At 40.8% G+C, this 15102-nt stretch overlaps 1 protein-coding gene across 1 annotated transcript in view; it reads right to left on the bottom strand.

The window, feature by feature from the left end:
- The window catches only part of mfng (MFNG O-fucosylpeptide 3-beta-N-acetylglucosaminyltransferase), a 30495-nt gene extending 22140 nt beyond the window's left edge, over positions 1-8355 (bottom strand). Inside the window, exons 1-2 of the mRNA XM_040003938.1 lie at positions 7604-8355; positions 977-1022 (exon numbers count right to left, since the gene is read on the bottom strand). Coding sequence (XP_039859872.1) covers positions 977-1022; positions 7604-7987 — 430 coding nt within the window. The 5' untranslated portion in view covers positions 7988-8355. The remainder of the gene's footprint in view (positions 1-976; positions 1023-7603) is intronic.
- Between the last annotated feature and the right edge of the window lie 6747 nt (positions 8356-15102).

The following is a 15102-nucleotide window of genomic DNA, read 5'->3' as shown; positions in this document are numbered from 1 at the left end:
TTAAGACACTCCACGATATTTAGGACCCAGATTGAAAGGATTCCCTTCAATTTACCCACAGGAGCATTTGTAAAAAACAGTCACTGATGTAGGGTGATGAGGTCTGGCTTGCAGTCTGCCCAGTTGTCATTTTTACTCGGCAAAACAGACTAGAAATGAGAGGCCAGCTGGAAATCGAAGCACTGTTGCAGTCACAACAAGCATTTACAGAGTTGGTTAAGCCAGGGCTGTGGCTATGGTTTGGGGGTTTTAGTGTTTGTGACTAAATAATTGATGAAGTTACTGCTGTCGTGCCACATGAGTAAATGCATGCGCCTCTCTCTGTATGGGCATGCTCATATTCATCCTTCCTAATACTCTTAGGGGAAAAAAAGACTTCCAAAAACACAACTTCAGCTCCTGTGAGGTTATGTTGCATTCATTTTTGGTGACTCTCACAACATCTGGGCACATCTGGATTTATTGCTGCTCGATTAATATCAAAATGTCTGATTTTAATGTAAATTCTCGTTGCGGATTGTTGGTCGAGAGTCCTTTAACTGCCTGCCTGCAGTCTCCCCTTTGTGTCACATGTTTATTGCTGCAGTATGAGCAGTGGTGTTGACAGCGGGTGTTAGTGGCAGACTTTAAAGAGCAGCGCAGGAGCAATAACAAAATATTTCAACAGGGGATGCCTAAGGCAGCTGCCTAGTTATCCTGTAGCCTTGGGTAAGAGTTATGGGTCACTTCATCTCATTCCTGTGTGCACGCCAGTATTAGAAGTCTTCCTGATGTCTGTGGTGTTGCATTTGTGCACTGTGGCATTGTCATCTTGAAACAGAGAATGAGCTTACATATTTAAGGTTGTGTGCTCCAGCATTATCTGAGAAACATCCCATATAAGGAATGGAAGACACATTTGCATACGCCCACATATATAAATATTCTGATTTAAATCTAAATTTTTGTGTGAATGAGATTCAAGATTGCTGCTTACCTTCTGAAGTTAGGTCCACATCCTCTGTGTCTGTGAAAATGAACGTCTATACAAAAGAAAAAAGGAAATATAAAAGAAGATAAGGAATTAAAAACAGGAGCTTCGATTGGTTATCTGTCTTCTTCTCAACATCTGTAACACATCATCCTGAAAGTACTCTCATTAGAGAGCAAGAACACAAACACATCATATACTCACAAGGATCAATGGGATCAATGTGATGGAGCAATGCAACGTGACAAAAACAAGGTTCCCTGCTGTGAGCTAAAACAATGAGTCATTGTACACACACATACACACACAGCATCATGATCCAGAGTGGTCAGAGCAGCACGATATGGCTGAGTCAGTTTGTTCTTTGGCAGACCCCCATATCACTAGATAGATAGATAGATAGATAGATAGATAGATAGATAGATAGATAGATAGATAGATAGATAGATAGATAGATAGATAGATAGATAGATAGATAGATAGATAGAAGAGCAATACTGACATCTAGTGGTGTGAAAATGTCAGCTCTATTGTCACAGGTCGGCTGTCTCAGGGCTGTCACATAGAGACTGACCAGTTACACTAACAGTCAATGTAAAATCAGCTATTAGCCTAGCATGCATGTCTTTGGACTGTGAGAGGAAGCTGGAGTACTTACAGAGAACCCACACAGACACGGGGAGAACATGCAAAACTCCACCCAGAAAGGCCCCAGCTGGAAGGGGCTTGACATTCTCATTGTGAAGTGATGGTGCCACCCACTGCACCAATATGCAACCTGTTTTTTCTTTCCTTCTTCTCCTCATTATTTACAGTTTTACAAAACACAACAATGCAGAAATGCTCAGATATAAGCAAAGTTGCAACTTTTCTTTTGCTCTGCTTTTGGTTGAGCCACAGTGAGTGTCTCTGGGGAAACTATATTCAGCACCTCCGTTATTTCACCAGGAGCCTCATTTGCCTTTTTGTTTCCCTTTTGTCTTTTAACCGTTGTCACTCCTACAGAAAGACGTCAGACACTGAAAACACTGCACTCTTCAGTATTTATTCTTTTGCTTAGGGTGTGCAGGCTTCTCTTGTTCAATACTGTTACTGCTTCCATCATTCCTCTACCACGCTCTCTCGTGGAGGTGTAGCACTATGTAGATTGCAGTTGCACTAATACATGTACACACAGTATATGGCCAATAGCAGAAAGCAGTGAAATCAAGCAGTATGAAGCAGTTAATATGAACATACACCATTGTAATAATAATAATTGCTTGTTATAATGTAATTAATTAGCAAAAATGTTACAAAATCGGAATAATATTGCATTATGATCATATCGGATGATGTCTGGTAAGTCCCACTTCTAGTTAGTGAAGGCAGGGAGTTGTGAAGGAAGTGTAAAATGTGAACGAGAGCTCCAAAATTAATCCAGTAAGTTAACTTTCAGTCTATAAAATTGTGTAAGCATCCAGGGAAATGCCATGCTAGTGTTAATTTGAGGTAACTGTGCAAAATCATGTGTTTAAAAATGGCAGGCCCACTGTCTGACCGTTTTACTAGCTGTGATTATGTGTATTTTTCTCTGTATTTACATTAAAGTGAGTCTCCATAATATCCTCTTTGCTGCATTCAAAGAGAAAGGCTTCATCTATTCTTAAGTACACTGTTTTATTATAGCATCCCAGTCCATCAATCAAATTATAATATTCTCTATTCCTCTCGCTCGCTCTCCCGTTCTCCCTTGAAGTGACATCAAACAGCCTCTAAATCATTACTTTGGTCATTTTAATACAGCTGGAGCTCTATCCCCCCCCCCCTCACTAGTTCTCCCAAAGGCCTTTTTTAACCTTTTTTCATCCCTTCCTGTCATCTCTCCATCACTGAAGCAGGAGAAGGAGGAGTAATGAGATACCAGGATCAATCCTCCCCCCCGCTATCATCACGACAACCACCACCACCTACGCCACTAAATCCTCCAGAGAAAATTTTGCCATTACAATTAGTTTCCCCACCTCTGGCCATAACTCAAACTAAAGCACCTGCACTGAAATCAGTCAGCCTGGGACGAGGAACGAAAACGACAGAGCGTGGAGTTGGAGCGGCTCGTAAACAGAGTTTGCAGGGACGTTTCACTGAGGTCAGGTAGGAATGCATAAATCTCAACTTGTTTTTCACACTCTTAAAGGGCTATTAAGTAAGATTTGTACTACCCCATAACACAAAATGACTGCAATATATCTTAATAAGGGCTCTGATCAATATTTCAGTGATTCCTTTGTAGTATGATGAGGATAATCTGGCTTCTGAATCGGACATTTGGATGCTCAGTCTGTTCAACTGTGGCACTCTGAGAAGCTTGAATGGGAACTTTGTTGAGAGTAGAAGGGGGCAAAATCATTCTATAATTGTTATGGCCAAACTGACGCTGATACCAATGGCAGTTTTTGGGGAGTAATCTGAAATTGTGAAACCAGGCACAGGGTCACACAGCTAGCCTTCAAAATCTAAATTAAATTATTAAATTAAATTAAGATTTATGCCACATGCAATAACTATTTATTAACAATGGTGAATGGGTGAATGAGACAAGCTGTGTAAAGCGTTTTGAGTGCTCTGGTACAGTAAAAAAGCATAAAATAAGAATCAATCCAATTACTATTTAACATAGCAGAAACACAGCCAGGAGACATAACGTGGACACAAACCACTTTAGCCACAAGTGGATGGATATGTTGTTATTCAACAAGTAACAACAATGTAAATGCCTCTGAATCCAGTAATAACATATGAGATACAGTATGTCGAGGTGCTGTTATTAGCGGTGTACTGATTCTAGTAATTATGCTATGCAAGGCTACTAGCTTAATTCTTCAATCCTTTTGCCCCATCCACACTTTGAAGTTGACAGTTGGACACCAGTGGACGTTACTACAAAAATGACTACACTACTACAAAGTTTAACACCTTTCTTTGGTTGTAACATTGTTGCTACTCACTTCCTGTGTGGATGCAGCTTTACACTTGAAATGAGACTGGTAACATTCTCGCATGCTAACTAACCGAAATAACAAAACCAAGAATAAATTGCAGTTAAAAAGTGCACAATATATAATCTGAACCACAGATCTGATAGCTTTATCAGTGAACTTAGTTTCAGGTATAAAACATTGAATCTCCATTAACAATTTAGAGTTGTAAAGTGAAATACCAATGATTTACTAAAACTAGTCTATAAGATGGCAACTATGTCAAGGAACAACACACAGTGTAGCACTTTGTATCTATTACAGCATAGTTAATTATTTTTTATGACCGTGTGTCTGAATAATGCGCTACAAAAAACGCACTCAATGTGGAAATATGTTTGTGATCCAATATTACATTTCAATTTTGGCTTGATCTGCATTGTTCTAAAATGTGTGGGGGGGGGGGGGTTTCCTCCCCCGTAACAATTTTCACTCGTTTCATAAGTTTATTCATTACAAATTATAACAAAAAATCTGATAAACTTTTAATTAATTTGTGCAATTTATTTGTGCTTTTTAATCAAATAAAATGCAGCTAAACGGACTCACAACTTAGAGCCTTACAGCAAGCTCTTTATTTAATAAAAATAACAGAAGTCAAAACATATCAAATGTTAAAAATCCTCATTTCTGTTGGATTAAAATGGTTTAAAATGTGACTTAAACATTTATAAAATAAAGAGACAGGGGCATGTTTACCACTGTGTTGCATCACTTCTTCTTTTGACAATCTGCAAGTTTGGGACCTGAGATGATGATTTGTTGTAGTTTTTAAAATGAGATGCTCTCCTGTTTTTGGTTTATACTACAATGCATGCTGCTCAGTAGTTAGGGGCATTCTTGTTTCATAATCCTTCATATACTGAGATATATCTTAAAAGCAGGAAATTTAGTACCATAACACTTGTGCTTTGATGATATATTTTCTTCAACATTTATACTCCTGAAAAACTCCACCTTTCTAGATTGCTCATTTTACAGTGTAACAACTATTCGAAAACTTTTTTTGACGGTTTGCTTTAAATTTTTAATGAGATAATTCTTCTCTGTGCATCACTCCAGATCAAACTTTCCACTCTGAATGTGAAATATCTCAGCTTCTACTGGATACATAGCCATAGAGTACACAGGAACAAAACATTTTAATGATTGAAATCCTCCTCACTTGTCCTCTTGCGCCACCATCAGGCCAAAATTCTAACTTTTAGCATAAAACATTCCCTTCAGCCTCAGCTGTTGCTGATTAGCTGTTTTGTGCTAATCAGCAAATGTTAGTATTATAGCATTGTAAACAATGATATCTTGTTATTACTGCAACTGAAAGCATGCTACCATGATGATGCTAGCCTTTAGCTTAAAGCGCTACCAGAGATGTAAGAGACATTGCACACTTAAAGGGATAGTGACAGTAGTATAACTTCCTGGAGAGTAAAGTCACCAAATTAATGAGCTGTTTAGTTTTTATGTCCCAGAAACCACTAAAATTAAAGCTTGGAGCATTTCAACATGGCTGCCATGAAGCATTACCTGCTTCTTAAAGGACTTTACCATCAATCTGTACCTCAGAAAGCTACTAGTATCACTGTAGCTTGTTGTTTCTCTGTTTCCTTTACTCCAAATGTCTAAATTGGCCATTAAAGATGTTAGCCATTTCTCCACCCACTTATATCTGTTTCCACCTCTGAGATCATTTGTTGTTGGTGGTGCTGCAGGATGTAATAGAATTTAATTTTTTGAAGATCCAAAGCTAGACTGAGGCCAAGATCATATTAGGGATTATCACAATGTATTTACTGTTTTAGGGCTTCCAACAAGCTGTTGTCAGCTGCTGTCACGGAGACAGTTTCTGTCTGCTTCCAGGTCTAAGCAGATTAGCTTCAATATTTTGTGGAAGCTGCTGCCAAGCTGGTTGACTTTTCACCCCAGGTGTGTGTGTGTGTGTGTGTGTGTGTGTGTGTGTGTGTGTGTGTGTGTGTGTGTGTGTGTGTGTGTGTGTAAGCATATGTGGGTATGGGGTTCATTCTGTTCTGCAATCAGCCCTACACTTCCTTTTCTATGACCAGCTTCCGTTTTAGTATTGTTAACAGAGTCACTACACGGCGGCTGCTTCCCCTCAGCTGAGACAGCCTGCCTGCGCAGCTTCCTGTGTATGCGTCTGTATGTTTTCATCTACCACTGAGTGTGTAGTTGCATCTTTGTGCCATTGTGTAGCTATAGATATACATATATAGAGAGAGATAGATAAATAAATATAGGGCCTGTGTGTGTGTGTGTGTGTGTGTGTGTGTGTGTGTGTGTGTGTGTGTGTGTGTGTGTGTGTGTGTGTGTGTGTACAGGCACTACCATCGACAAACGCTAAAGCAACATTTTGTTTTGTGTTTGCAAAGAGAAAGAGGAAGAGTATAAACCAAGGCGTCTTTAAAAAAGTCTTTCAGCGCTCCGAGATGTGAAAAGAAAAGAAGCTAACAGAAATGTGCTTCCTCAGCTCTTTCATCTGGTGTCAAAAAGGAAATGAACTCTGTATGTACACTCTGTACACTGTATATGTGTATTTAAATAGAAGAATCCTGGAATTCTAAATAGTGAAACCGCTCACTGACTTGCATATTTGACAGCACTGACACACAAACAGGCACAGTGGTCAGTGAAAACCTCTAAGCCGATACAAGCGACTCAGAGTAACTTGGGTTGTTTCCAGAACCTAAAGGAAGTCTGATTTTAAAGGTCAGATTAAGACAACTCAAACATCTTTAGGCTGATGGCACTGAAGTATAAGATAGATATGTTCCTAAAAAAAAATAAATATATTGTATTGTATACATGCCAGTAACTAGTTTTCTAAGTATAGTAACAGAAATTACCCAGATGAAGGAAAAGGGTGAAAGAAAATGTCCCAAACCCCTTTGAAATTCTGCACCACAAGTACCACCACTGTTGTATGTTCAAAATGTTGGATGAGCTGTAGCAAAAGACTTTTAAGCTGAATACCCAATACCTCACAGATCAGGCTTTCGAACAGGTTTGACACTCTATGCCAATATTTAAAAATAGACCCTTACATAGTCGTGAAGTGAGACGTGCAGACTGTAAAACCAAAACAGAACTGATTTTTTTATGTTACTCTCTGTTTGTTTGGGGTGTTTTTCTTCATGCTAGTGGGACAACACTAGCATGAAGTGATAAACAAAATAAACTAAATTTAACTTTAATGACCCATCAGACCTGCAGCACCAGAAAGGAAGTGAGTGTTTTCACTTCATCTTTAGAGTCATGGCACATGGTTTGACAGATCACATGTTTACTTTTTTTCTTCTTTGTTTTGCCTGAAATATTTCTAAGAAATTAAACTCTTGAGCTTTACGTGTTATATCAGTTTCATTCTGTCATACCATTATAGGATTACTAAATGCATTGGAGTTCCTCTTTTATCTGTTTTGTTCACGGGTTCGGTTAAATCAACAGCTTCCTGTGATTGCGTAAATATTTTTAAACGAATGTTCTACTAATTATAGGAGAGAGTTTAAATCTTTTTTAAAAATCTAGTGGTTTGCTTGAATCAGGAGCTGCTGTGTGATGAGAAGAGTAAGATGTTTCAGGAAACAGACATCACACTCACGTGCGCTTTGGTTCTGGAGATCCAGGTCTCCAAAAGAAGCGCGAGGCGCGTCTTGTGGAACCTCCCGGTGGTTTTCACAGCTATGTAGACGTCCTCCACCTTCAGTTCGGGCTGGCTGACATGTGCGTCCTCGGGCACCGAGCGATCTCCATCGGCCAATGCTGTTTCGCCGCTGCTTCTGGTACTTTTCGCCGGGTTCTGCGCGTCCTTGACCAGGAAGGTAGCCTGCTGGATGGTCCGGTGGTGGATCGCACCGGGAGATGGATGGTGAACCACTATAACTTTGGGAAGGCTGCTGGTTCGAAGCTGAAAATCCACGTAGAGAATGATGAAGAAGGTGAAAATTAAGACAAGCAACCTCCGGCGTATCCATCTGTTACGCATGGTAAAGCAAAATAAATTAAAAAAAGAATCTCAGTTAAATGTTGTAGGTCATTTAAAACGTGCTCTTAGCGCCCTTATTTAAAATCAACGTCATTTTTTAAAGTTCTGGGTTAATTTCGTAGCGGGTCCTCCATCACTTCTTCGTCTTCCTCCTTTTTTACAGTTCCTGAATGGCCCAATTAACTGATAATTCTCACAAGTGCAGCTTCAGTTTCAGAGTCGTGTCAGTCACACACACGATCAGGGTCTAAACTCGTGTCTGCTGTGATCACATAGGCAAAAACTCGCATTTCCTCTCATTTTGTGCAAAAAGCCAGAAGCGCAAAGATGTATTTGACTTTCCACTTGCAGTTCTGCGCTGTCGCCACTGTCAAGCTAAAAGGAACCAGGTAATAATATTTCCTCCCGCCGCTGTCAAAATAAAGCACATCCGGTGGGGATCTGCATAGCAGCTTAAACATGCGTCATATCAGGGGTACAAGACACAGCAGGATATCACGACATATATACTTGACATTTACTTTGCTTTTTGAACCCCTGTTTCTCTTGTAGGTGTACTTCAAAATGCAAAAAAAAAGAGTTTATGTTTTGAGGCAACGCAAATAACAGCAAAGTGGAAAAGAAAGTTTAAAGATTTTTTTTAATTCCTTAAAATGACAACATAGCTTTTTGTCATTTACAAACATTCAGACTCTTCAGAAAGTCTCTATATGTGTATGAAAATGAGTTTCCTGTCAGCAAACAGTAGGCAAGACTGTCGGTCAGGACTGACATTCACAAAAGAACAATGATCTGCATCTATTATAGAACACAGCAGGAAGCTGTGCTTCAAGAACAGGGGTGAGTCTTTCAAAATAAAATACAGAGCACTTTTCTACTCCCCTTGAGGACTCAAAGTACTTTATACAATATATCTAATTTGAAAAAGTTATGTTTTGTCTAAGTACTTTCTAACTAACGTTGCCGGTCCAAGGAACTTCTCCAACAAATCATTTTAGCATGCAGACTGAAGCAGCCAGGACTCAAACCACCAACCTGCTGATCAGATGGCCTGCTTAACGTCCGGAACCACAACAACTCCTGGTCAACCAAGCCATTCCAGTCTACTACCCCTGACACTGAGGAGACCCACTTTGAAAGAGCTATGTCCACATTGTGTTAACTGAGTCCTCCTAACTCAAAACATCAGTATGGCTTTGTAACGTGCAGTAAACAGCTCTGATGTGCGCTACAATAACTGGCAATACATGGCCAAAAGGAGCCTTCAGAGGAATCACAACTCAATCATATTTACTGCCATATTTTCATAAAAGCAGGAAGGACCAACAGTTTGAAAGGAAGGGAAACATAGTTTGAGAAGCAACCACAACACCAAACAGAGAAGACTGGATTACAACAAACACAGAGGAGATGGGACTCTTTCTTCTGCTAACAATGCCGTTATTTCACCATCTCTTATCCACTGTATACAATATCCTGCTTTATTAAAATCACAGGTCCACTTTAAAACAGCGCAGCTTTGAAGATGCTCTGTTCTAAACTGGACCTGCATATGCTGACAGATATTTCTGTTGTCTATTTCATACTTGTTTGTTTTTATTTTAAATGGTAAATAGTAAGCAGGGTTGTTTTTTTTTTGTAATTTCAGTAACGGCAAGTAATAAGTAAATATTCAAATACATAAACATATATATATATATATATATATAAGAATCATTTTTACAGCTTTTCCATCCATTCGTAGTACACCAAAGAAATGAAGCAACAGAGAAAACAAACAAATAACAGACATGTGCCCTTTTCTTCTTTTTAATTGGCTATAAATATTTGGGGGGTTTGGGGGGGGGGGGGGGTTCGCCTGTCCCGTTTGGTTCTTTAGTCATCAGAATTATTGTCTAAAGGCAAAGAAAGATGCCCAATGGATTTACTTTACCAAATGGACCATCCCAGCCTTGCCGTATTGGTCTATTTGATTCACCTTTTATTGTTTATTTTATTTTATTTTCACTTGCTAAATACGGGACAGACATGACTGGGGAAAAGAAAAGGGAGAAAGAAAGAGGGAAAGAAAAACAGCGGGGAAGAAGAAAGTGATAAAGGGCAAAAAACCCAAACAACAAACAAAACAAACAGACAAAAAATACATATATCAATCACCTGGATCACCTGTTGACAAAGAAAAAAGAGAAAACAAGCAAAGAAAAAAAAGAGCAACATAATAAACAACATCACGATGATCTATGTGAATATAACGGTAAATACTAAATATTAAACATTATTGTGCAGCACTTAAGATTGACAGCGCACAGTGTGCTTTGAGGTAGGAGCCAAAAAGGGTGTAGTTTGTGTGTGTGAGCACCCGTGTGTACACCTGTGAGCATGAGCGCGCTTGTATTTAAAAGGTTCCTTCATGTAATGATCTGTTAGAGGGTGTGGGGGGGCCACAGCCCCGTCCTCCAGGGCATGAAGCAGGTATGGAGGAGATCAAAACTCCAGACATCCAGAGGCCCCCAGAACACAAGAGACCAAGGAAGACCAACAGAGGGGCAGCCGCGCCACTGTCCCAGAAAGAGCTGAGGAGAGTCCCAGATGAGGGCTCACTCAGCAGCCACGGAGCAGAAGCCAGGGGGGGTTGCAGTGACGTGCCCGTGAGCTCCGCCGGCAGCCAGCTGTGCCTGAGTGACCGAGCCCCAGGCTGAGGGTACCCCACCCCCGAAGGGGCCCGAGCGAGCCCCAGGCTCCAGGCCCTGACAAGCAGCAACCAGGAGTGAGCCAGTGCGTACCTGGATGCCCATTCCCGGACACAAAGAACCACCCATGTCTGAGGGTGTCTGCCACTGGCCGGGGGAGTGGTGGGGGGAGATAGGCCTCCATACCATGGAGGTGGCGTCTGATACCCGACCTGACATATAGACACAGACAAACAGGCACACACAGATACAAACATCCATTCCCACCCTCATGCACTCATATGCAATTATTCAGCTGTCACCCAACGTGGAGACAGACATAAATAGACACTCTACACACAATCACACTCCCCAAGCGTACTCTAAGCCCCAGGTCTAGGTACCCTTGCTCCTGGAGGGGGAAACTGCACCCAGACCCAGGTAGTGTTACCCTTTTCCCTGGGGTGGAGAGAAGCTGTGCCAGCTCCCCCGCTGACCCCAGTAGACACCCCCATACTCTGCAACCCACCAGGGAAAGGGGGCCCATGCCCATCCGGGGCCCAGTTCAGCAGCGCCGCCCGGCCCCACAGAGCCCGGGACAGCCCACCCGACCCCACCACAGAGAAAACTGCACCCACCCCGTCATCCACTCATCCTTCAGACTACGCAAAACAATAAACACCCAGGCTGAGTTCTTCCTCCACCTCTCCTATATCTCCCCCATCTCCACCACAAAATGTTTTTGTTTTTTACGATTGGTCCATGGTAAAACAAAATAAAAAAAAAAAAAAGATTTTATTTTTAAAAAAGGACATTTTCTGTGAATTAACTCAAACTTTCTGCTTTAAGCACGCTATGACCATGAGCTACAGAGCTATGTTTTCTGTAATTTTCCACATTTATATTTTACAGTTTACACCCAAAGATTTATGTTGACACATTTCTTTCAATTACTACATCACTACATTTATTTAGTGTGTGAAAAAACAAAATACTGTTATACCATCACATCTTTTTCTCATATTAAAGCATCTCAACTAAATGTGTAGTTGAAGTTCCTTTCACACTAGAGCAGTTTCACTATTCCAGCACACTAAACAGGCTGTATGTGGCCCCACGATGTAAAATGAATTTAAGTTACCTGGTTTAAGAATTAACCCAGCTGATGCTGAGCGTGTTATGGACTTCTGAAGCAGTTTTTATGGCAATCCAAACTGTGAAGACAGTTCACTGCTGACAATAAATGTTTACTTGTCATATCACTCTGTATACAGCTGACGCATGATGTAATCAGTTTTCCTCACCGGTTGTAGAGTTAACTGTGTCGTAGATTTCCTTTTAAAGGGATGAAGATGCCATTTTTGACCATTTTGTTTGCCTTAGTTATCACTGAGATGTGTCTAAAATCAGAGTGTATATTAACGTAACTGTGTGATTCAAAAGGCAGGAATAGTATTACACCAAAAAAAGCTCTTAGCATTCCTCATTTCCAACTATTATTTAGGGTTAGGGCTTGGTTGTGTTTTAGCTGCATGAAAAACGAACACATTTTCAGAAACTAGAAGCAGATTTGCAAAGAATCTCATTTACTGTCCATGTATCTCTAAACTTTTGCTGCAACTAATCTAATTCAAACATTTGACAAATTTGGAGGATAAAACTTTATTTGAAATAATTTTTTATCTGTTGTGAATCTTCTTCACCTGATCTTTTTTGGGCCATGTCCTATATTTTTCTGAAGCAGAATCGAAACAAAACAAAACAAGATGTTCACTTTTGTTTTTGGAGAGGAACCATCAATGAGGAACCATCAATCTCTGGGTCTAAGCTGATAGTGTGCTGTTTCCTGGGCTGCTCTCTCTGGAGACTGTCGCCAAAGAGAGAAAGGTTGATACAATTAATTCACCTCAGACCCTCATCGCCACCTTTGTTTATTTGTCCTTTCTCAGCGTTCTCACCTTACATCCATCCCTCCAACCCCCCTCCCTTCTCTCAGCCTCTCTCTCTCTCTCTCGCTCCCCTCTTCTACTGACCACCTGTTTTCCTTTTCCCCACTGCTACCCGACGCAGAGAGGACCAGCCCACCCCCCCAACCCACTCCTCCTGGTCCCGCAGGTAAACCAGAGACGCCCAAGGCACACCCTGGCCAGGAAAGACCCAGGATCGCCTTACGGCCTAGCTGAAAAGTGCTCTTTCTAAGTAAGTACATCGCGGCCCCACTTTGAACAAAGAGCCAGGGGAGTCAAGGGACCAGACCCTCTTTCAGGGCTTTGTCTCTCTGCCTGCTCTGAGCTCAGAGTCAGACACTGACTTGGACTGAACTCAAGAATTCAGATTGGAGAAAAAAAATCACAAACATGCAGATGAGAAAGTTTAAAGAACTAAGAAAGAGTCTTTAGAGGCCAGGCATTAATTTTACATTTTAATTAATCTGGACATCAGATTCGAAATTCAGGTTTTTAAATATGAAGATTTTAATGGTTGTTTAACAGCTACTGAAACAAATGAAGGATAAATAAAAATTGGAAAATGACAGCACATCACTGAAGAGGAAGCTTTACTAAGGCAGCTATTTCTGTCCTAATGTGGATAGCCAGAAGTTCCCCACATATCAGTGCTTTTAACTAGCTTACAGCGCTAATCTAAGGTCCCACTGACAAACAAAACCCTGCAAAGGGAACCACTTAACACTAGAGGCAGGTAAAATGACCTGACGTGTGTGTGTGTGTGTGTGTGTGTGTGTGTGTGTGTGTGTGTGTGTGTGTGTGTGTGTGTGTGTGTGTGCGCGTGCGTGCGTGCGTGCAGAGCTTAAGTACCTGAAAAACCCTCTCTCTTAACCTTCAGTCTGCTGCTGAACTGCTGCTGACATTCAGTTCAAAATTAAAAAACAGTCACATTGCAGACAACATTCAACTAACTACCAGCGTCTTCTTTTTTTTATAATGACACAATAAAGCCACACTGTTTCTGGTTAATTTAATCATGATACATTACAATAACGAAGCATGTAAAAGTCATGTGCACTTTCACTATAACTCAGGTATTATCCATCTATTGTGTAACTTATGGAAACAAGTAAATATGTTATAACTTATAGTTATAGCATATTCATAACATACCTTCATAGACCCATAATAAACCGTGTACATTGAAACATATACCCATAATAGACCCATTTCTGTAATATATCTATATACCTATATTATTGCTAATATATATTTTGTAATATATCTAAATTATGGCTAAAGCACTTCTGGATGGATGCAAACTGCATTTTGTTGCCTTCTACTTGTGACATGTGCAATGACAATAAAGTTGAATTCTATTCTATTCTATTCAAATGCACACTCAGATATAAATAAGCTCTCAGATAGTAAATATGTTCATTTTATTATCTGGCACTGACTTCAATACATGGTGCCTGACAGATGTGTAAGATCAGTGCCACACATCTATTACCATTTGTAATTTGCATTACCATATTTAGGCATTAAGAAATATTTTTAAAAAGAGAAGATTTGCTGAATTTCTGTGAAAAATAAGCAGTGAGTCTGTGATATAGCACCATGTCAGCAGAGGGCGCTACTAAACCTTCTAATAACCATTTCAGGGCTGTGCGCACTTCTGTATACTGAGGGTTGTCAAAGAGGAGCAGACAATCCAGTGGTGTCATTCCAGTTCTGCCCATCTCCTGCTCAGCTTCCTGTCCTTTAGTCAGTGCCACTATCTCCAAACAATACATCACATCAGACCCAACTATCAGTTTGTAAACCTTCCCTTGTGCTGTTATGCTTCTGTCACAAATCACCCCTGACACTCATCTCCACCACCTCCACCCTGCCTGCAGTCTCTTCCTCACCTCTCCTCTGCACTATCTGTTGCTTTGGATGGTTGTCTCCAGGTATTTAACCTCATATACCTTCACTGTCATACCTCCCTCTCTCTCATTCACACACTTATTCTCTGTTTCTTTGATTGAATTTCATTTCTCTTCTCTCCAGAGCATACCTCCACATCCCCAGGTTTTCTTTCACCTGCTTCCCGCTTTCACTGTAGACCGCAGTATCCGGTGTGAACATGATACTGAACATGATCCGACTACCTCACCGACAGACCACAGTACGTCAGGCTGAAGGACATCACGTCTGACACTGTGGTCAGCAGCACAGGAGCACCACAGGGAACTGTGTTGTCCCCTTTTCTCTTCACCCTGTACACCTCTGACTTCTGCTACAACTCTGAATTATGCCATATTCAGAAGTTTGCAGATGACACAGCCATCATGGGGTGTATCTGGGATGATCAGGAAGAGGAGTACAGAAGTCTGGTGAGGAACTTTGTCACATGGAGTCACACAAACCACCTGCAACTCAACACCTCAAAGACTAAGGAACTGGTTGTGGACTTCGGGAGGTCCAGAGAAGGTCCACTGCCGGTTCAGATAGA

This window comes from Simochromis diagramma, unplaced genomic scaffold (genome assembly GCF_900408965.1).
Source record: "Simochromis diagramma unplaced genomic scaffold, fSimDia1.1 OVJJ01000325.1, whole genome shotgun sequence".
In the NCBI taxonomy this organism is placed as follows: Eukaryota; Metazoa; Chordata; class Actinopteri; order Cichliformes; family Cichlidae; genus Simochromis; species Simochromis diagramma.
Note: the sequence above shows the minus strand (reverse complement) of the source record. Positions and strands in the feature narration are given on the sequence as shown.